This window comes from Vanellus vanellus (assembly GCF_965231255.1).
Source record: "Vanellus vanellus genome assembly, chromosome: 18".
In the NCBI taxonomy this organism is placed as follows: Eukaryota; Metazoa; Chordata; class Aves; order Charadriiformes; family Charadriidae; genus Vanellus; species Vanellus vanellus.
Window position 1 is genome coordinate 2,923,142 of NC_138923.1, and position 21,456 is coordinate 2,944,597.

General features: G+C 49.4%; 1 protein-coding gene across 1 annotated transcript in view; it reads left to right on the forward strand.

The window, feature by feature from the left end:
• Positions 1-21,456, forward strand: part of CACNA1B (calcium voltage-gated channel subunit alpha1 B) — a gene marked incomplete at both ends in the record, with an annotated part of 308,104 nt that overhangs the window by 248,652 nt on the left and 37,996 nt on the right. The window contains 9 exons of the mRNA XM_082492464.1: positions 32-128; positions 2,227-2,387; positions 3,462-3,599; positions 4,504-4,705; positions 6,257-6,421; positions 7,274-7,384; positions 7,563-7,646; positions 17,965-18,081; positions 20,978-21,043. Of these exons, the coding sequence (XP_082348590.1) occupies positions 32-128; positions 2,227-2,387; positions 3,462-3,599; positions 4,504-4,705; positions 6,257-6,421; positions 7,274-7,384; positions 7,563-7,646; positions 17,965-18,081; positions 20,978-21,043 (1,141 nt within the window). The remainder of the gene's footprint in view (positions 1-31; positions 129-2,226; positions 2,388-3,461; positions 3,600-4,503; positions 4,706-6,256; positions 6,422-7,273; positions 7,385-7,562; positions 7,647-17,964; positions 18,082-20,977; positions 21,044-21,456) is intronic.

The window sequence follows — 21,456 nt, forward strand, 5'->3', positions numbered from 1 at the left end:
CTGTTGTTCTTGTGCCTTTTATCCCTTGCAGAGGAACCAAAGGCAAGGACATCAACACAATCAAGTCCCTGCGAGTTCTGCGGGTCCTCAGACCACTGAAGACCATTAAACGACTACCAAAATTAAAGGTTAGAGAATAACCACAAATCTTTCCTTCTCTGGAGGTTTGCAAGTGATCCGAGTGGAAGCTGATGGACGAAACTTAATCCAAGTTATTTCTGTTCCTTTTATTTTGTTGCAATTAATCTCTTTGCCAGATTTATAAAAATAGCTGTGCAGATGTTTAGCAAATGTCAAACACTAGTTTCTTTTGCAAACATTGTGTGCGATATTATGAATTATTGTGAATCCACATTAAAATCAAGCTTCTAAAAAAAGAGTAGAAAAAGATGCAAATAAATTAAATTACAGTGCATAAGAGCGATGCTCTTAAAAATGATATAGGAGAAAATAGGTTTTGGAGTGTTTGACTTTCCCTAGAGAATTTAACATGAATATTGCAAGATTTTTCCACAGTCTGTCTAAAGAGAAATGTCATTGCCGTATGAGGACTTTTAATCTGTTCATCTTTCCTATTAAAGGATATATAGCGCAGGGTTTTATAGCAGCACCCTTTCATCTCTAGAATACTAAATTACAAAGTAAAATAAATGTAATGGCCTGCGGTGACTTATTCAACACCATTTCACGAACGCTTTGAGGTACAGCCAGCCCCTGGAAGCTGAGAATGGAAGGAGTTATAAAATGTAATAATTTCTGAGTTTGGGGAACTCTTGAATACCTATTGTAGAAGGTTTATCGCGTGGCATCCCCGCCTGCAGGCTCTTCTCTTCGAGAGATGGGCAAAATGCAATAGGTGCTTTTGCAAGGGTGAAACTAAGTCTGACGAATTCCTGTTGTCGCATAGTGGCAAGTAAAAAATCAGGGTCAGCTGGTAGATAGATTTGCCTTTGCCCTTACCCACAATTCACGCTCAAATAATGTTGATTTTATGCATTTTTAAGCATCCGAAATTTACCTCAAATGATAAGGAAGAGTAATGTCGAACGATGTAGAAAACGGTCTTTATTTGTTTAGAAATTTGAAATGCACAGCTCTAAGGTTGCAAACCAGTCAACGGTAGCTCAGTCCTACAGCGGGATGCGGAAAGTTTGCTTTTTATTGAATGTCTTCCTTATTTTCAAGCTATTTTGCAGAGTAATTTTGCCACTTCTAAAGACGTATTCAGAAATACGTATGTGAAGCAGAAGTCATATTCATATGGTTTGTCTTCAGAATTCTTTCCATTTTTTTTCTTTCCCTGGATGTGGTCTTGTATGCGACAATCGGCAAGATTAATGGGGTGATTAGAGATATTTCCAGTGTTTTAATTCAGGATTTCTGGGTTGCATCAGGAGTGTAATTTTGTGAATTATTCACTTCCATTCAGAGAAACGGGAACAGTATTGTACAAACCCCGCGCTTGGGCAGTGACTGCTCAATTGCTATTATTATGACAAACTTCTCAGACTAAAATTAAACTGCAAATTACTTGTAACAATGAATCAGTGACTAATAATCAAATAATAAATGTATTTGAGAAGTTCTTTGCAGGGAGTGCAGAAGTGACATAAGCTGACTAGATTAGTCACGCTTAGTTTTGATAGACAGTTCATTAGAAAAATATTATTCGAAGCATTTGGTTGTTTTGTAGCTGGTATATTTTCCTTATTATTGAAGCAGTTCAAATAATGCTGCTGTAGGTGCCCCTGCTCTGGCAGGGGGTCGGACTGGATGATCTCCAGCCGTCTCTTCCAACCCTGACCAGCCTGGGATTCTGTATGGTCAACGAGTAACATATTTGATGAGATTTTTTACCTATCCGTTGGGAATAAATTAAACACAAGCATGTTTTTCGTTTCATAATTGGCCATGGAAATAGTTGCTTAGGACTAACGTTTGTCTCGACGAGCTGTGATTGTCTTTTATAAATTTTACGGGCGGCACCAGGAAATTCGGTGGCACAGCCAAACTTGCCGAGGAAGCAGGAGATGTTAGAAGCCGGCATTATTTCTCACCGCTGGAGTACGACTCTTGGTCAAACGCTTGGTGTGCGAGTCCATGAAACCGGCCGTGGGTTATAGGTTGGGTAATTACTCCCCGGTGTAGTTCGATGCCGGCTGCCAAGACGTTAGATGCGCTCCTCTTTCCTTTCCACCCCTTAACCTTGTTCTCCTCCGTCCCCAGGCTGTCTTCGACTGCGTGGTGAATTCCCTGAAGAACGTCCTCAACATCCTCATAGTTTACATGCTCTTCATGTTCATTTTTGCCGTCATTGCTGTGCAGCTCTTCAAAGGCAGATTCTTCTACTGCACCGATGAGTCGAAGGAGCTGGAGAAGGACTGCAGGTACGGCCGGGGACGGGGGCTGCGGTGGTTGGGGTGGGAATCCCGACTTTGCTCTGGCAGCAGCAGCTCCTTTGGCTGTCCCAAAGCTGCGTCAGTTGGGTATCAGCTGAGCTTGAGGAGTCTCCGGTAGGTAAACTCTGCTCTGGCAAACACTTACCCAAATGCTTAGGGATACAGGGTGGCAGGCTCCTCTCCCCGGGGAGCGCTAGGCGGGATTTTAAGGTCAAGGGTTTTTGAAGGGATGGCGTGACTCCTTTTTCTACCTGCTGCCATGATTCTTCGGGCTCGTATGAATTAGAAAAACATAATGAATAATAAATCAGAAGTGAGTCGGTAGGAAGTTAAAGAGCTCCTAATTAGCTAGAGAAGGGGGTCAGTATTTAAATAACTTAAAATCTCTGTCATGGTTTGTCCTTTGCGGCGGACTGTCAAGGTGCTTTACTCACCACAGTGTTCATCCTCCTCACTTGCCTTTTTTCTTGGCAGCCGAACCGCATCCTCAGCACCGTCCGGGTCTGCCCACTGTCCCCCTCGCAGGGCACATCCCTGCCGGGACCGCCTGCCTGCGGCAGCCGCGGAGGCTGTCACCGCAGTTCTTCCTTGCAGTAAAGCAGATACGTTACAGAAAGAAACGTGAAATTATAGAAAAACGTAGGATGGAGGAGAACTCTCCAGGTGCCGGGGCCCTCAGCCCCTCAGAGCAGGACCCAGTTAGACATTAGATCCGACCCTGAAGTAGGAGCCAGAGGCTTCTGCCCATCAAGCAGCACAGTTTTCTGTGGGGATAGACAATTTGGGGGCCAGCACGCTGTTGATTGCCGGCTTTGCCTAGTGGATGAATGTCCTGACTACGTCTTCTTTCATTTCTAGATGTCAGGTCCAGTTCCTGGGGCTCAAAATGGCTCCAAAAACGGCCTTTACTTCTGTTATAAACCTAGGACCTGTCTATTTGTCTTTAATACGTAGCCCAGGCGGACTCTGCTGCTGGGGCTTTTCGATGCTCCTCAGTGAGTCATACGAAATGGCTGATTTGGTTTAATTCCCTCATTTGGTCTGAAACTCTGTTTTTCCTAGGGGTCAGTACCTCGATTATGAAAAAAATGAGGTGGAGGCGCAGCCCAGGGAATGGAAAAAATACGAGTTCCACTACGACAACGTGCTCTGGGCTCTGCTCACGCTCTTCACCGTCTCCACGGGCGAAGGGTGGCCAACGTGAGTACCCGGGACTGGCGGGGTCAGCCATCGCGGAGGTAATGGCACATTTCTGCCGCTCTGAGGGACACGTAAACGGCAGGTGGCCTGTGAAATAAGAATAGTCTTTTGCCGGCTAAGATTTTGCTTTCCCTGGTGTGGTTATCGGGTGAATCAGCAGGAAGGGCTCTGCGTTTTTCTCGGCGTTCTTCCGAGCTCGCACAGGGATGCTTAGGCAGTTTTCAGTACTTAATAGCTTTCTTGCTTCAGCCTTTTGGACTTGCACGCCTTTCTCAGGTGTAAAATTGATAATGGGAATGTAAGAAAATGAGGGGGAAAAAGTATTGTGACCTATGCTGAAAGTACGCTGTGTATCACAGTCCCCAAATTATATTTACTCTTCAGCATATGACTTTATTTTGGCACACTTTTCTGCTGGGACACGTGGAGTACAATTCACGGTCGAGGTTTCTCCGTGGTGGGCCTTCCCTGTTCTCCATGTTTCAGCTATTTCATAAAATAAAGAATAAAACATACAGCATCTCTCTCCCTACTCCAGTCCCTCGCTGTGCTCCCCTACTTGGAGGTCATCCACACCTTTCTTTTCCCACCTTACTTCATCCCCGTTGAGCGGAGAAGAGAAGCCAGATCTAACTGTATCCTCTCCCCTTGGCCACGGGGATAAGTGGATCTGTATGTAGCAAATCTCCACCATTCTGCAGAATGGGGAAAAAAACCCGAGGTTTTCCCTAAAAATATCCTCAAGGCAAACTCCTTCCCAGCTACAGAGACGGGAGTGAGTTTGACCTGAGCATATGTGGAAAAGCCTCCCCGTGAGTGAAGGCCAGTGAGTGACTGTCGGGGTGTCATTGGTGCTTCTCACTGGTTTCATTGACTTTTCTTCTCTCTTTGCGCTTGATTGCAGTGTGCTGAAGCACTCGGTGGATGCTACCTACGAGGAACAGGGTCCCAGCCCTGGCTACCGAATGGAAATGTCTATCTTTTACGTGGTGTATTTTGTTGTCTTCCCTTTTTTCTTTGTGAACATCTTTGTGGCGTTAATCATCATCACCTTCCAAGAGCAAGGAGATAAAGTGATGTCAGAGTGCAGCCTCGAGAAAAACGAGGTACCCGCCTCTTCTGAACGTGGAGTTAGCGCCCGGGGGGGGGCTCAGAGCACCTCGGTGCCCGTGGAAGCCCCCTCCTCGTCCCTCCCGTGCCGTGGGGGGCTTTAGAGCAGCCGCTGCCCGAGGGGGTGTGGTGGTAGAGACCAAACAAATTACGGAGTGTTTCAGCTTTTGCATAAAAGCGAAACCCAGGGAGAGCCCCCGGATGCGGCGCGGTAGTAAGTGCTGTCACACGTCCCTGTGGACCGCACCACCGCTTCAAAGTGAATATGGGCTCCGCACGTTAGCTCAGGCGTGTAGGTGTGAAAGGAGACGGAAATCTTTGGCCTTTTAGAGGGCAGTGGTCGGAAAGCAAAGTGAACTGCCGTTGGCACAGCTCCCCAAAGGAACGCTCCTCTCACCAGCCCGGTTTCGTGCCTGGCCGAGGTGATGTCCTCCTGGCGGCAGCGGGAAGTAGGTGCCTTGGGAAGGGTGCAAGACCGGGGCGAGTATGTATGTGGCTTTTCTTTAACGCCCCAGCAAATGCCATCGTTTGCAGCTCAGGAACCTCCCGAGTTGGTCGTGGTTTTTTGCCTTTAGTTAGCAGCATCTGTGTATCTTTCTTCCTTGAATGTATCCAGTTTCCTCCCGAACCCATGCAGATTTTTAGCATCTGCAATACCCTTCATCCGGGGTCCCACAGCCTCAGTGACCTCTTGTGAGAAGAACCATCTCTTTTCGTTTACTTTGAAACTGGAACCTGATTTCTGATGAAAAGAGATGACTTTTTAATCAATTATTAATTAGTGCGTTGTTTGTCTATATGAACAAAAAGTCCAAAATAAAGCAGAATATTTAGAGATGTTTTACCCACGCTATTTTTCAACTGAGCAGAAAATATTTTTGCACTAATTTAATCCAAGATGAGAAAATGCTTCAGAATCAAAACTTCTTACGAGTAGAAATCAGTTTTTAGCACAGTTTTATACTCGTAATAACGTGAACAGAAATAGCTAACTAAGGGGGTCTTTCAGAGTTCACCCAGTAATATTTGTTGGATAATTTATTGATCGAGTTCGGTTGGTGTTTTATGAAGCGTTATTAGCTGGACAGGTTTCGCTGTGTGTGAGAACACACCTGCGTTTCACAATACTTTTTTTTTTTAAACACAGATAGCATCTTTACCAATCCTCCGGTTTCTACAATTACATACCAGGAGGAGTTGGCAGAGTGTTTTCTGAAGTGAGCCTGTGGATCTATAACTCCCTTCCCGCTTAGGGAAGGCATTGGGACCTACCGGCAGCGGGGCTGGGATGGAAAGCTGTCTCCTCGGATTGCAGAGGGCTGTCGGAGTGTTGGGGGGTTTAATATTTTAGCGAGTGTTCAAAAGCGATTATAATTTGGGGGTCCTGGGATGGATTTTACAGGGGTGGTCAGTGCTCGCGTCGTGTGGGAGAAACAGAAATACCGTCCTCCACTAAATGCTCCGCTCGCTCTCCCAAAAATATCCCGAGGGACAGAGGCTGCCAGCCCTTTTTCTTGTATTCTTTTCATCCCGTTTTTGTTTTGTAGAGGGCCTGCATAGACTTCGCCATAAGTGCCAAGCCACTGACCCGCTACATGCCTCAGAACAAGCAGTCTTTTCAGTACAAGATGTGGAAATTCGTGGTGTCCCCTCCCTTTGAGTATTTTATCATGGTCATGATTGCACTCAATACCATTGTCCTAATGATGAAGGTTAGTGGGCTGTTACTGAATCTTTGCAATTTTGGGCTCGTGAACGCGGTGTTTGCTGGAGAGGCTTTGTACTCTCAACCTGAGAGCCGGGGGGGGAGGGGGGGGAAAGGGGAATCGGCAGGAGCAATCGCCACTTCTCAACTGCCTGATGTTGTTTTTAGAGGCCTTGTGGGATTCCTTCGGTCCCCAAAGGGAACTGGTATAGTTGCGATGAGATCCCGCCAGTGGGATTCCCCTGCGCAGCACTGGTTTGCCTCGTAGCCCCTTCAGCGTATGGCCCGTGGGATGGGAACTGGGCTCTGCGGGTCCGGAGCTGCCGGCTCAGCCCGGGCTTCCTGCTGCACAGCAGGGTCGCTTCCTGGGGATGCTCAACATCCAGCCATCCCAGGGAAATCATTCCGATTCGCAGCAGCGTCAAGCTTCTGGGATGTGATCCACGGTGCCTAAATGGAGGAGATGTGGATGGCTGGGTATTGTGGATGATGTCCCCTCCTACCCCTTGCCTAAGCTTAGAGTATCTTCACAGTCAAGGGGTCACCATATTCTTAGGGTCTGCTGGGACGAAGCGCAGTTCTGCCCTTGTTCTCTGGTTTGGAAAATGCCCTTCCACCCTCCTGGTCCACGCTCTGCTTAGAGGGAGCAGTCTCCCCACCCTGGGCGTATCCCCAGCTACCCCACTGAGACAGCGTGTAGACAATGGTGTGCTTCTGGAGTGGCGTGAATAACCAGATTGTAACCCCAAGTCTGGCTTAAACCCGGCACTAAAATGAGCAAGAGTCAGGCAAGTCAGCTGGGAAGGTTTTATTCTGTAAGCGATCTTCCAGTAACAGCCTTTCTTCCGTCCCGGTTTAGTTCTATGATGCTCCAGAAGCATATGAAGAAATGTTGAAATGCCTGAATATTGTGTTTACATCCATGTTTTCAATGGAATGTGTGCTGAAGATCATTGCCTTTGGTGTGCTGGTACGTGCCTTCCTCATTATACTTGCAACTGTTTCCCCTCTACGTGAAATGCTTGTATTTCATGGCGCGCATTTAAAAAACACAAACAAATGAAAAAAAAAAAGCCTGTGTTGCAAAAAAAAAAAGAGAGACAATAACCCATGGATCCCTCTATCCCCCTTGTGTTTTCGTTTGGCAGAATTATTTCCGAGATGCCTGGAATGTCTTTGATTTTGTAACAGTGTTGGGAAGTATTACTGATATTTTAGTAACAGAGATTGCGGTAAGTACAGTTTGCTCAATTTGCTTCATTTACCGACAAAGCTGTACCCTGTCAAGACATTGCACCTTCTCCCTACCAGCCTCGTTCCCTAGAGCTGCCTCTGGGACTCATCATCTGATGGTGTCCTCAGGTGACCCGGCAGCCCATTGCCATTAGCTCTGCTCTTTCCATGGAGATGAGCGCGGCTGTCTGCCCCAAAGACTTTCACCCCCAAAAAAAAAGCTGTGATGAGAACGACGGTGCTAGTGCCTCTGCCAGGGAACGATCTCTCTTTCCCGTTCAGAAAACAACTCTAACCCCGAGCCGGTTTTGCCTATTAATGGAAAAATCCTGTTGAATTTAATAGGGGGAAAAGAGCAAAAGGATTCTGGTGAAGACGGGTGAGGTGCAGGGCGCAACACACGCGTCTGTCCCGGGGGGCTCCTACCCAGTCGTGGTGACGGGGCAGAGTGAAGGCGATAAGAGGGGTGAGAAGGGGAGAGGCGATGGGAACCAAAAACCAGCCAGAAACTCACCATCCCGCACAGTCTGGCTTGGGGGAACACGGTGCATTTCTGTTACCTGCGCAAAAGCTTTGCAGGGCAGTTATTAAAACAAACAATCAGCTTTACAATGCCTGCTCTCTCCCTGCTAACGAGTCCTGTAGATTACAAGAAGTGTACAAGCTTGCCTTTAAATTCTAGAGGATTTTTCCATAAGGGCAGCAAACGTCTGACTCAAGCTTTGACAGCCTGATATTATCCAATTTACAAATTGCTCCCCTCCTCTCCCAATGCATGTTTCAGCTGATGATGTTGTATTTGTATGTGATGAATCTGAATTTTATCATAATTTTTTTTTTTTCTCAGTCCCCGGGATTTGCTTATAGATCTGGTTTGTGTGTGCTAAGAACTATGCTCCCCAGGCTTCTTTACAGGACGTTCAGCTGGTGGTGAAGACCGTATTATTGTTTCTAACAAAATGCATTATGACCTAAACTCCTTGGTAGAAAAAACCCACACATAAACCCCCAAAGTTTTACTCCCCGCAGGAATGATGTCCGTTTAACAGTTGGTGAATCCTGTCTTGTAGACTTTAGATCACCTTTTGTTTTCAGTGCATGGCGTGCGGCCAGGGTAGAGTTACAGAGATCAAACACATGGTCTGATCGCCGCTTCTCTGGGAGCTCAGGAGCGTTACTGCGCCGGGGGCAGGTACCGGCTGCTTGCCTCCGCTCCCTCTGTCGTGGGACACCCTTTCTCGCCAGACTCAGACGCCCAAACCTTTCCCTTGGTTGGAAAATTCATGAAAGCGTTTGCGAGTCAGCCACAAACAGAGACTGACGCTTCTCTTCCACCCCTCCTTTGGCCCCTTTTACCGGGAGGAAGCGGCACAGACACCTCGCATGGCATAAGGGACCCTGTGGTCTCTCCGAGGTTGGTACCTTCTCCTACAGGAAGGTGTCTCCTTCACAACGCCAAGCCCACACGCCTCTTATTAAAATCCTCCTTTGTACAGCTATTTTGCAGGCAGAGAGCAGCCATCGGTGTTGCCCATTCCCTGCTGGGCAGGCGGTGGTCCCTGCTGGGTTAAGGGGCTGCCCCTCCAGCTCCCTCGGGGGTGGCCCAGCCTCAGCGAGGGTGTCCGGCACCTGGGGAATTGGCTACGGACCGATCAGGTTGGGCTGCAATACGTCACTGAATTTAAGGCGAAGCCACAGCAGGGCTGGAGCTGTATGTGCGTGTCCCCAGGTTTTTGGAAGCAGCGGCCATCCCTGAGCGCTCTTCGGGGTCGGAGGGTTAGTGCGGAGGCAGAGGTTCCCCAGCCCTCTCCTGGTCTTTGGGCTGGAGAGCAAACGTGCTCCCAAATGCCCCCGTGTGAGTCGCAGGCAGACGCAGTGTCCTCAAAGGTGCTGGGACTGACGGCATCACCCTTCCGCTCCGCAGGAATTCCTCTGGTTTCCAGTATCAAAATAGCAGCAATTTGGGGATGCCTATGAAGGGTGGGCTGAAGGAGGATGGAGCCAGGCTCTTTCCAGTGGTTCCCAGTGACAGGACGAGGGGCAACGGGTACAAGTTAAAACATAGGAAGTTCCATTCCAATATACGGAAACACTTCTTTACGGTTCGGGTGACAGAGCACCGGCACAGGCTGCCCAGGGAGGGGGTGGAGTCCCCTTTGCTGGAGATTTTCAAGCCCCGCCTGGATGCAGTCCTGAGGGATGTGCTCCGGGCAATCCTGCTTCGGCAGGGGAGTGGGACTAGATGATCTCTAGAGGTCCCTTCCAACTCTGAAACTCTGTGATTCCGTGAATTACCTCTAAAAACAGTTGGTAAACTCCGAGAGGGTTAAGCTCCCAAGCACTTATATGCCTTCTCCTTGTCCTCCCAGGTGGTAATGGAGAGGCTTTGGGTTTATGAGTAACTAGATCTAAGTCAAGCCTTAGAGAGGACTTTCTAAGGTAGTTCAACAGCTTGCCCTGGCACTGTGTCCAACACACAGCTGCTCACAAACATGTCTTTAATATAACAGCCATATGGCCCCAGTGCCACTCCAACCCCTGACCTCTTGGTCCTCTGTCTCAGTCCGTAGACATGGTTGAGCTCTGCTCTCTCTCAGCCTTCCCCTTCTGTGGCGTTTCTGCGTAGCCATCATCTCCTTTCCACATGCAGACAGAGTGCCCAGAGGTCCCCCCCACCTTCTTGCTGGACTCCCTTCATATGACTCCTCTCTGATGTCTCTCCAGCCCTCCCCGACCCACGGCAGCACATTCATCCGCACCGAACGGCTCCTGTGGCCACCGGCGTGTGCTGCCCTGAGCCGCACACGTCCATCTCTCAGCCTCAGACGGGGCCGAGAGGTCAAAGGCATCGCGCGCAGCTTACTGGAGAGGCGCCAGGAGCTTGGTTTGCTTAAAGGTGATGCTGATGCCCAAATCTCAGAATCACTGTTTAATCACCCAAGGAGGAGTTTGCAATGATGCCCCAAAGATTACACTTACAACAGAATCATTGACGGCAGCAAATAACGGCAGCTTTCACGATGTCTTTCCCGGAGCAGTTCATTTGCTTCATCCAGTGGCCCGTGGTGGAGATAGTCTGGTACCGGGACCGGGACCTCCACTGCCACTGCGAACCGTCCTCCGCTCCCGGTCCTACAGACGGGCTGTGGCACGGAGGGTGGAAAACGAGCAGGAGGATCCAGCACTCTGCTCCGGCCCCGTTTTGTTGGCTCCGCGATAGGTCGCGATATGGGGAAACCCAAAAGTGCGCCAAGGCTGCCTGGGAACCACCAGGACTGTTTCGCTGCCCGGCAAGTGGCGCGGAGCACGTATCACCTGGAAGAGTTACACTTTAAACCATCTTTGTAATATATAACCGACTCTTTTGTTCAACTGGAGTTGCACCTAAAATCACTTAAATGCTTCAAGAGTTTAGAACCAATTGAAAAAAAAAAAAAAAATGTAGAAAAGGGCTGAAAGAGCGGATGCAGTGCCAGCGAGGGTGTTTGCGAGGAGCAGTGACCCCGGCGAGGAGCGGTGGGTGCCTCATGGCAGAGCACAGATGGGGCGTTACGCCCTCGAGTCTTTAATCCCACTGCCTCTGCCCAACCCTTTTCCACCCTTTACTTTTCCAGGTAGGGGAGAGTAGTAGCTAAGGACCGGGATGGACATCGGCTCCGCACAAAACCCCCCAGCTGGTGCTTAGCCCCGCTGCAGCCTCCCGGCTGGGTGCGTGACGGGGGGTGCAGCACCCTCTGCACCCTCTTACGGAGCGGAGGACACGCCGGGAGGAGAACGGCTCTTTACTCCTCCCCGCTCAGCGCCGTGTCCCCAACGGAGGATGCTCTCTTCTCCGCTCGCCCTCCTCAGCTCCGGGCGGATGGGCGGCCGCGGGGATGGTGGGGTGGCAGCTCCTCTTAGTCCCTCCCTGGGCCTTCAGCCCCATTAGTATGCGTTCAGCCCTATTATTAATTAATCCTTCAGCCAGGAGGGTTTGTGGGGCTTAGAAGCCACCACACGAACTCGACTGTCAGTCCGCATCTGTCCCCGTAACAGCCACCCGTGAAGCCCTCCGGCTCCTTGCGGGGAGGGGGATGCTTTCCGGGGATGGCTTTGAGATGAGGCTGGCAAATAGTTGCAGGGGCACCGCTTTGCTCCGTGACTGTGTTTTCCAGCTCTAAGTGTTCTCCGAGGTAAATAAACCGGCTCGCCCTGGGCGGTCCCGTCTTGAGAGACTGTGTTTCCACCAGCCTGGCCGCATCCGTACTTTTAACCCACTGAAAAGTAAAGATAAAAAGGAAAAGAAATGTGTTGATTAATTGCTTTATTTTGATTTTGTAGTCATGTCATACGTAATTTACTTTGTGAATGCAGTGGAAAATATATATATATTATTTTTTTTTTATTTCCTTAGGCAAAAACACGTATGTCAGTTTTTTACCCTCCCAGTAACGGGAGCAAAATAGCACAATAGGTGGCATTAAGGAGAAGGTGTCCTTGCGGACACAGGTGGCCTCAGGAGGCCGAATGGGTGTATGGCAAACTGACATCTATCGCTCTGCCTGGAAATATAAAAAACATACTGAGAAGTGTTTGTGAATCGTCTCCCAATTTGCATTACAAACTGAAATGCAAATAACTACTGCACTGTCTGTGTTACCTTTAGGATCTCAGAATCTGTTTTGGTTTGAAGCATTTTTTATTTATATAATTACCATAAAATAACACCCCCAAAAGCCCAACAGTTTTTTTCCAGTGAAATTTTCAGAGTTTCCTTTTTTGCTTGTCCTGATTACTCATTTTCTCTTTTGTTTCCTGTTTTGTTCTTTATTTTCCTTATCTACCTGCTGAATCACGCCATCCAATCAACATACAATGCGAAAACCATGTCTCCGTCTGTATGTTGTGCACCTGCTGCTCAAAAAAAAAAAAAAATTTGTAAATAATCTTGCCAATATCCATCCATGACAACATCACATATAGGACACGGTTGGTTTCATTGAATTTAAACAATTATTTAAAATCTCTGCTTTTATTTTCTCTCGTTTTTCTTTAATTTAATTCGTTTTGATGAGATTTCCGATTGCACTGGTGAAAAAGCCTCACTGCAGCGTGCCTCAAAACTGGCTTCTGTTCTGCACCTCCTCCCCCTTGGCTAATTGGTGACGTGAGGCAGACGCGGTTACCAATAGCCCGTCCTCCGCTGTTCGTTACACCCGACAATGATAAAGGGGAGACTGCCACTTGCTTTATTTTGGTGGAAAATTGACAGAGAAGGGGAGGGAAGGATGCTTCTGGATGGCTTGGAGTAGAGGAGATTGGCTGGCTGGGAAAGCCTTCGCTTTGTAAGTGGTGGTACCAAATTCAGTTCTCAGAAATCAGGTGTTTGCTGTTTTTTTTTTTTTCTTTTACGATGAGACGTGTTGAGCACTCTCAAAGGGAAGCAGTACCTTGAAGAGCATTGCCTTACAGCTGTTTTAAGCCCGTGGTTTATGCCCTATTGTAAGGCAAAAAGAATAATTATTGAAGTTATTACAGACTCGCTTCCCTCAAATCAAACGAGAAGTCGGAGGAAAGAGCGATTTTTAGTCAACTTTGAAGGCTCTTTGTGATACCAGCATATAGAAGCATTTTGCCACCCCAGTGGACGCAGGGTCCCTGGATGCAAAAGCAAACATCTCAAGTAAAATGCACAAACCGTCTTATGAACAGGGCTGTAAAGCACTGGGAATCAGATCCCGCGGGGAATTCAGTGCCTGATTCCAAAGGTGCCTTTGGTAATACCGGCCTCTGTCTTTGAAAATCATAAATTAAGCAAAAGAGGATGAATAAAGAAAAAACAATCTAAAAAATACATATATTCTGCCATTCTCAATTCTCTTGGCTATGGTTAATAACAGAAATGAGACCATAAGCTTATCAAAAAATACTCGCTTGGCCGCCTGGCAACAGCTCTTACATCCGAGTTAACATCTGGACTTTCTGTTGCACAGTTGCTGTTAAGAAACTAATCAGCGTGAACCTTCATGACAGCCTGCAGATAAGCTCGCTGCGTCGTGGAGGATCACGGGAAGGAATTTTCTGCTAGGAACGAGCAAAGGACAAAATGACAGTATTTAAGTTCAAATGTCGCCGAGTGCAATCCGAGAAGGGAGTCCCGCCTGTGCTGCGCTGGCTGGCAGCGGTACAGATGTGTGGGAACTGTGAGGACATCTCCGGACAATTCACCCCTGGCGCGGGCAGCGGAGAGAAGTGCTCTGGCATCAGCTCTGCACAGGAAAATATACTGGAAAAATCAGCTTATCTTCGTTCGGATGAATTTTTGGCCTTGTGCCGTCCGTGTCGTAGGTTAAAGATTTAAATCCTCATCCTGCAGTTTGTTAGGACTGCAGTCTCTGTGGGCAGATGTGCAGGTCCAGGCTGCTTCCATCACTCGGCGTCCAAGTTAGGTCTTTGGAGCACCAAGTTGCCCTCTGGAGATGCCTTCCTCCTTCCATTGCGGATGATGGGAGCCTATGGTGACTGCAGCAGAAGCACCAAAGTTGAAAGGTAGGAGGGAACAAGGAGAGATCTGGGCACCACACGCTTATAAAATCCTTTTCCAGTGCTCCTGGCTGAGGATGAAAGGACGGGATATGATATGCCCGTAGTGGCAGAGTCCCCAAGACACAGATAAGCGTGGCAAAAATCTTCAGCCTCTTAAAATCAACAAGGGTTTTCCTCAAGCTTCAAAGGAAGCCAAGACCCTGTGGAAGACTCAGTAGCTCTTCTTCAGTGCTGGCAGCGCCGCGGACGTTGCAACGGGAACACAACCACTTCCCCTACAGCAGTTCCTTAGCAGAACAGGTTAATTCTTGGTGATGCCAGATGAAGACAACCGCCAAAGCTTCCTCAGTGACCCCATTCTTGGCTTGGGCTGACTCCTCTTCCCGCGGCTCTTGGCTGAGCCTCTCATTTTGAGGACAGAAGTCTGAAGTTTCAAGTTCGGGGGCTTGTGTTCGGCAGCTGGGCTGCAGGAAGAAGCAGGGACGAGCTGCCGAACTTCTGCTGAGTTTATTGCTTTGTGGCAGCGTAACGTGGCCTCCTCCACTCAACCCCGCAGGGCACGTCCGGCCACGACGTAAAAACCTCATATTCCCGTTGCAGGTTTAAAAACCCAAACCACTAAATCTACTGAGCTCCTTCTGCGTCCCTGTGGACAGCAGGCACAGCTCCTGTGCTGGGGAGGAAACCACTCTGCCGCTGAAGATGCTGGAGGAACAGACCTGGGCAATGGCAGTAGGCCTTATTTTTCATGGTTTTTCTGCTTTTCAGGATGGAAAACACTCTAAGAAAGGGTAAAAGAGCAGACTGCCTATGGCAGGACAGCAGCCAAGGCCAGTTCCTCATCCCTGAAGTCTTTTCTCCCTGTTTCCCTCCTGCTTTGCAGTTTGCTCCAGGGATGGCATCGCCCGGCCAAGCTTCGGACACGCTCCCATCGTGGGGAGCGGTGGCAGTTGCCCGGGGCCTGGAAAAGTTTTTCAAACATAATTTGCTATTCCTCAGGTTTATAAAACCATAAAGCCATGGTGCCTCTTGTCAGCACCGGTCAGCCTTCAGCATCTGTGCAACAGAAGAGCAAACAAAAACCCAGAAAGAAAGACTTTGATAACGCAGACGATGATTGTGTGCGTGTCACACATTACAGAGGGGGCTAAGTGGGAGGAGAACTGATGCAAAACGCTGTTATACACAAGAAATATTGCAATGTGGAGTTTCCCCTTTAACTGCATGCGATTCTAATACCTGCCTGGAGAGTTGAGGTGTCGAAGGACGGGTTTTCTCCGCGGTGTGCCGAGGGTTACACACGCGGAGCCCTTCCGTCCGTCACGAGCGTGTGTAATTTTGCCTCCCTACGAACGGCGCAGAGAACGGTCCTTCGCACGGTCTGCCGGTGTCGGTGACAGTGGATTTTCCTGGGTTGCGAACGATTCGCCGCCGAGCTGCGGTTTTCGCTGCGCTTTAGGAAACGGCAGCGCAGGGGTCAAACAGGGGAGGGTTTGGGGCTGGAAAACAAAACAAAACAAAAAACAACCAAAAAAAGGTTTTGGACTGTTTGTCCCTCCAAATCCCAGGGAGTGGGGGGTTATAGACATAACTGCACAGTTTTGAGCCCCCTGTTCCGTATCTCACGTGTACAGAGGGTCCTGTCTAAAGCCCCGTGTAGCACAGGGACAGCCCGTGCTGAGCGTGACCATGCGGTCAGCCCCGACCCGAGCAGATGTTAAGCATCGTGTCAGCTCTGAGCATGAGATTATAGCGAAGCAAAGCAACGTTCTTGCTGTTAAAGCTGCACTAAGGGGGGAAAAGGCAGGTTCATACGCAGAGAGATGGGTCCTGCAGACGCTGCCTGTGCCCGCGCTCCTTGGAGGAGCGTTAGGCTTGCGCCCAGGAAAGATCTGGCTTGAGCGTTGCTCGGAAGATGATAATTTGTCAGACTTGCTGGCCTGATGCCCGAGCGCCGTGAACCTAAGGGCCGAGCCAGTTCCCAGCGGTAGGGAAACTTTCCGTGATTAAAATGGGCGCTGGGATAAGCCTTTGTTAAGGTTTAACCTCTTAGGTGAAACCTGAATTTTTTAACCCTTAAACTTGGGAATGGGTCACATAAGGAGCGGACGTCTGACGGCACCCGGTTATCCAGCCGCAGTCCGTCACTCCCCCCGGGTCCTATATAGCCCTTCCCCGGCGAGGTGAGTTCAGCCCATATTTTGTGAAGGGAACGAAACCGGTGCGAAAAATAAACCAGAAGCTGATGCTGAGCTACGAGCGTTGACTTCTTAGTGCTTGTTTTACTGACCTTGACCAACCCAGGGGAATCCGTGCTTGCGTTTTGCCTGCCGGAGCTGCTTTCTGTTGCTGATTTGAATGAGCTCAGTGTTGTCTGCTCTTTCATTGAACATACCCGTGCTTTTCTCTTTTCTCTTTATTTGAGGATTGAGTCTGATATACGGTCTGTGCCTAACTCTGAGCTGCTTGCGTTTTTAACGTGAGAGAAACCGAGTGCATGCCTGAGACTGATTTCTTGAACTCTTTGATGGGATTGGTGGAATGCGATGCTAATGGCCCCAAAACTGAGCTGGCATTTAAATAAGTGAATAGATCCAACAAGCCCCTCAAATTCAGCGTGAGCTCTGCAGCCAAATGAGCAAGAACCGTGGGTCAGTTCAATACGACCGGGTGTCTTCTGGTAAAACAATAATATAAGGGAAAGACTATTTTTGCTCATCTTTACTAACGAGAGCTCCTTATGATAATATTTTCCACTCCACTGCTTGATAGTTTAAAGCGGGATGCTTTCCCTCTTTAGCAAACTCAGTCAAATAAGTGGCTGTGAACAGAGATTCGCAAATAAGTGAATTGGAATCAGTGCGGAAAGGGGGGATATTGTTTATCTCCTTAAAATAGGAGGGCAAGAGGGATCTGGCTTTTGCATGTTTTGTTTTGGAAAGAACCCTCTCTAGATTAGCTCATTGGGGCAAGAAACCTCTTTTCCCTGAAGGAAAGAAAAAAAATAAATGGGGCGCGGGGTGGGGAGAATCACACAGACCAAATGGAAATCAGAACCTGTCTCCAGCTGTTCTTTGATCCACCTGCAAAGGCGCATTTAATAATAATTTTAAAAAAATAATAAATAAATCAGCAGGTTCCTAAGGCACCCTCCTGCTGCTGAACGCCCAACCTCCCCAATTGATTCACTGCCATTGATCCGTCTTCCAAACAGCCTTGCTGGTGCCCCGTCTCCTTGACAAGCCTGTCCAGCCACTTGTCGTATAAACATTTAAAATCTCCAGGTTAGAAAACATCCTCATTCTTTCAAGGATGTTTTAATCTTCGTGGACAATGCCTGCCTTTGTGACAGTAGAGGTTATACCTGCAGTCCCTTGCAACTGTCTTGGCTTAAGTTCAATTCGTTGTAGAAAGCGAGCTGGCCAAGACTTCAAAACAACCTCGTTCTTTACAAAACGATACTATGGCACCATTACCTCTCCCTGAGTCTTCAGAGGGAGAAAAAAATCGGCCTTACTCAAAGAAAACGAGACCTCCACGGACAGCGTGAAAGGGCCTTTTCCTTTTCTACCATTGACCCAGTAGCAGAGGGGAGGGCTCTTGTGGAGAGGGATTTTCTCATACTTGCTGCATGTGGAGTGATCTGCACTGACGAATGTTTCTTTTGGAAGGTTTTCTGGTGGCCGATTTGCTGCTTAGATCGTGAAGCTGGTAATTTTAATTTCTTTTTTGCGGGCTGTGGTTTCTAATCGCGTTAATTTCTGAAGGACACAAAACCTTTACTTTCCGCAGGACAACTTCATCAACCTCAGCTTCCTGCGGCTCTTCAGGGCAGCCAGGCTTATCAAGCTCCTTCGCCAGGGTTACACTATCCGCATCTTGCTCTGGACGTTTGTGCAGTCTTTTAAGGTGAGTGTTGGGCGGGTGGGAGGCGGGGAAGAGACGCGGGGAGATGGTAACGCTTGGCACCTCCGTGGCATCGTCCGTTGAGTATCACGGAGCTTCCCCTTGCCGAGGGAACGGCCTCGCCGCACCTCTGCCAAGCGATTACAGGAATTCTGCGGAACTGCTAAGTGATTTGCGCTGAACGTCCCCTGACCCACCGGAGGTGCTGAGCGTTTTGGGAGACGGGTCTGGAAGCGGGATGGCTCCTGACGCAGACTCGCAGTAAAGTGCGCGCAGCTCAAGTTGCCCTTGAAAGCTGCCACAGAATCCCTGTGGCAAAATCTTGTGACTCGGGTATTAGCATAAGGAAAGGGCAGTCTGACTAATAAGTGCCTTAATGCCTGCGATTTGCCTGCAGCGAGCGCAAGGTTAAATTGCTTTCACCCGGTTTCGGTCTTGGTAGACTTTGATAGAAGGGAACCCCAAACCGTTGCGTTTTGGCAATGTAAACTGTGAAGCTGTATAACGCAGGGCTGTGTTTTTATGATGGGGAGGATTACAAAAATGATTTTTTTCATTCTAAAGTCGAGGTATTTGCTTTCCCCAGTTTTCTTTTCCCCTGCCCTTCTCTCCCAGCAAGCCTCAGCATGTCGTGGCACATTGTGGCCCAGAGGCAACCGGCCACGGCAGCTGGATGTGGCGCTTCTGAACTGAGTGACCCTCAGACAGCTGCCTTGCAGCAGCTTAGTTCCTAACCTGAGCTTAGCCTCAAGATGGTTGTGTTCCAGATCTGCATAAGAGCCCAGGTGCCCCAAAGCTGGTTATTCTTAACAGCTCTCAGCTGGTTTGTAGCCCGTTTCCACGGCTGTTGTGTCCCTCCTCAGGTTGTGTCCCTCCTCAGGTTGAGATGGAACTGCCTATGGTCGTTTGTGCCCGTTCGCTCTTGTCCTGTCACTGGGCACCACTGGAAATAATCTGGCCCCATCCTCTTGCCACCCGCCCTTTAGATATTGATCAGCATTGATGAGATCCCCCCTCAGTCTTCTCTTCTCCAGACTACACAGCCCCGAGTCCCTCAGCCTTCCCTTAGCAGAGATGCTCCAGTCCCCTCATCACCTTCGTAGCCTCCGCTGGACTCTCTCCAGCAGATCCCTGTCCTTCTTGACCCGGGAAGCCCCGAACTGGACACAGTGCTCCAGATGTGGCCTCCCCAGGACAGAGCAGATGGGGAGGATGACCCCCCTTGGCCTGCTGGCCACACTTTTTTTAATGCCCCCAAGGAGACCATTGGCCCTCTTGGCCACCAGAACACGTCGCTGACTCATGGGCATCCTGTTGTCCCCCCGGACTCCCAGGTCCCCTCTCTTTCTTTTTGCTTCAGCTGCATTTTCAAATACGCCTTTGTGTCTGAGTCAAAACGATGCAGAGAGGTTATTTTAGGTGATAAAACTGTGGGGAGGAGTGTGCTTTCTCCAAAAATTTTTTCAAGAGAAGAAAGGCATTTCTGTCCTGCGGTCGGAGAGCGATGCCAAGTGGCTCTGCCCCGTGCCGTCCGCCAGAGAACCGGGCTGGAGAAGTGGATTCAGCAGAGTGTGAACACGGCTATAGCTCTGCGCCGGAGCTGTCGAGAGGGAGGTTTCTATTGGACCTTTTAGACCACAGAGGCAAAACCCTTTTGGGGGTGGAGATGGAGATGTAGCGATTACCTCTTTCTACAACCAACCTGGAGAAGTGGAGGTGTCCGAGCTGTTGTCCCGCAGCCAGGGGTGGGAGTGAGTGTTGTACTACACGGTACGTCCCTTTGGGAGACACCAGACGGGCAACTGGGTGCTCTCCCATCCAACTTGTGTGTTGTGCTTTCACCCAACCATCGGGCAGGTAATGGAAAGGGGCTGTGACCTGGGGGGCTGCGACCTGGGGGGCTGCAGTGCCTCAGATCTGTTAGGTGGTGTTTTCCCTGAGGGTGGATGGAGGTGCTGGTGCTGCTGCTCTCACCCTGTAACTCATGAGGAATCCTGCAGCCAGGAGAGCCTCTACCAGAGGCTGAGACGCGGGGTCTGCAGCGTAACATGTTCCCGCTCAGGAGAGTGTCCTTGGACTGTGTGCTCTTGGGAGAGGGGCTCAGCCAAGGCCCTTTGCCAGTATAATCCTGACCCTTTCCAAAGGTTCCCGGGCTGTGCGGGAGCTCCTGGGCCACCTGTCCCCCATGGCTGAGCTCTCGGTCCCTATCCCCAGTGCAAAGGTGTCCGGCAGAAACCACGCCAGCCCTTTGCCCCATGTTTCCTAATGGGTTCCCGGTGGGCTCTCCTGTCCCGAGCATCACACGGTCCGGCCCTAGGGCAAGACTCCTCATTTTTTCAGCTATTACTAATTAATAGACATTGATTACCTGTTTGTTTAGTGTGAGTGGAAAGCAGCTGTTACTCTCAGCTTGGGTGACATAATGACATTGTAGCCTTCACTGATTTCTTGCTGAAACTCACAATCTTTTTGTCCTTCTGGGAGCACAGTCTGTGCCTGTTTCAGAGCAGGAACTTGGGTTTTGGATGTATATTTTTTTTCTCATACTAAATTTACAGCGAGGTCATTAAAAATTAATGTTTGTACAATTATGCATAGAAAGTGCCGCGGAGCACCGGAGCTTGCCGCGGAGCTTCTTATTGTGTTTTCCGTGCTTAATGCTTATCTGCTTGCGAGGGTGTATAGCGAGCCCTCAGAAAGCCCAGACTCTTTTGTGATCGATGAATACCCGGCTCCAGGGGTTTGTCTTCTGAAGGCTGCCGGAATTGTTCATATTCTCCTCCCAGTTCCTTCATCTGAAGGACAAATGCCGCAAAACCCCAGCGCTGCCCAGGAATTCAATGCTGCCGGCCGATGTCTGCGTTTGCCATCGTTAATACCGCCTTCTCCTTTCCCGCAGGCTTTGCCTTATGTGTGTCTCCTCATTGCAATGCTCTTCTTCATCTACGCCATTATCGGCATGCAGGTAAAATAGTAGCTTCAATACTGACCCGGTTTGGTCCCGCTGGTTCGGGGTGCAAATGGTTTATTGCCCGCGCAGCAGCACCAACGCCGGAGTTGGGCTGAGGCCAAAGTCCGGTAAATTAGGAGTGCAAGGAAAAAAAAAAACCAAAAACAAGACCACTTTTTCTAGCCTTATTGCCAGGTCGTGTGTTGGGCGTACAGATATTTCTGGGGGTACAGAGGGCTCCCGCGGGCAGGGGAACCGGCGGGGGGTGAGGACCAGTCAGCACAGCATCTGTGATGGGGGCGGTGGGCAGCCCTGGCTCCCGCGGGCAGGACACGTCCCTCCCCCCGGGTACGGGCACGGCAGGAGCCGGAGAGCGGGGAGCAGCCCGGGCACTGCTCCCGTCTGAAAAGAAACGAGAGAGTTTTTGT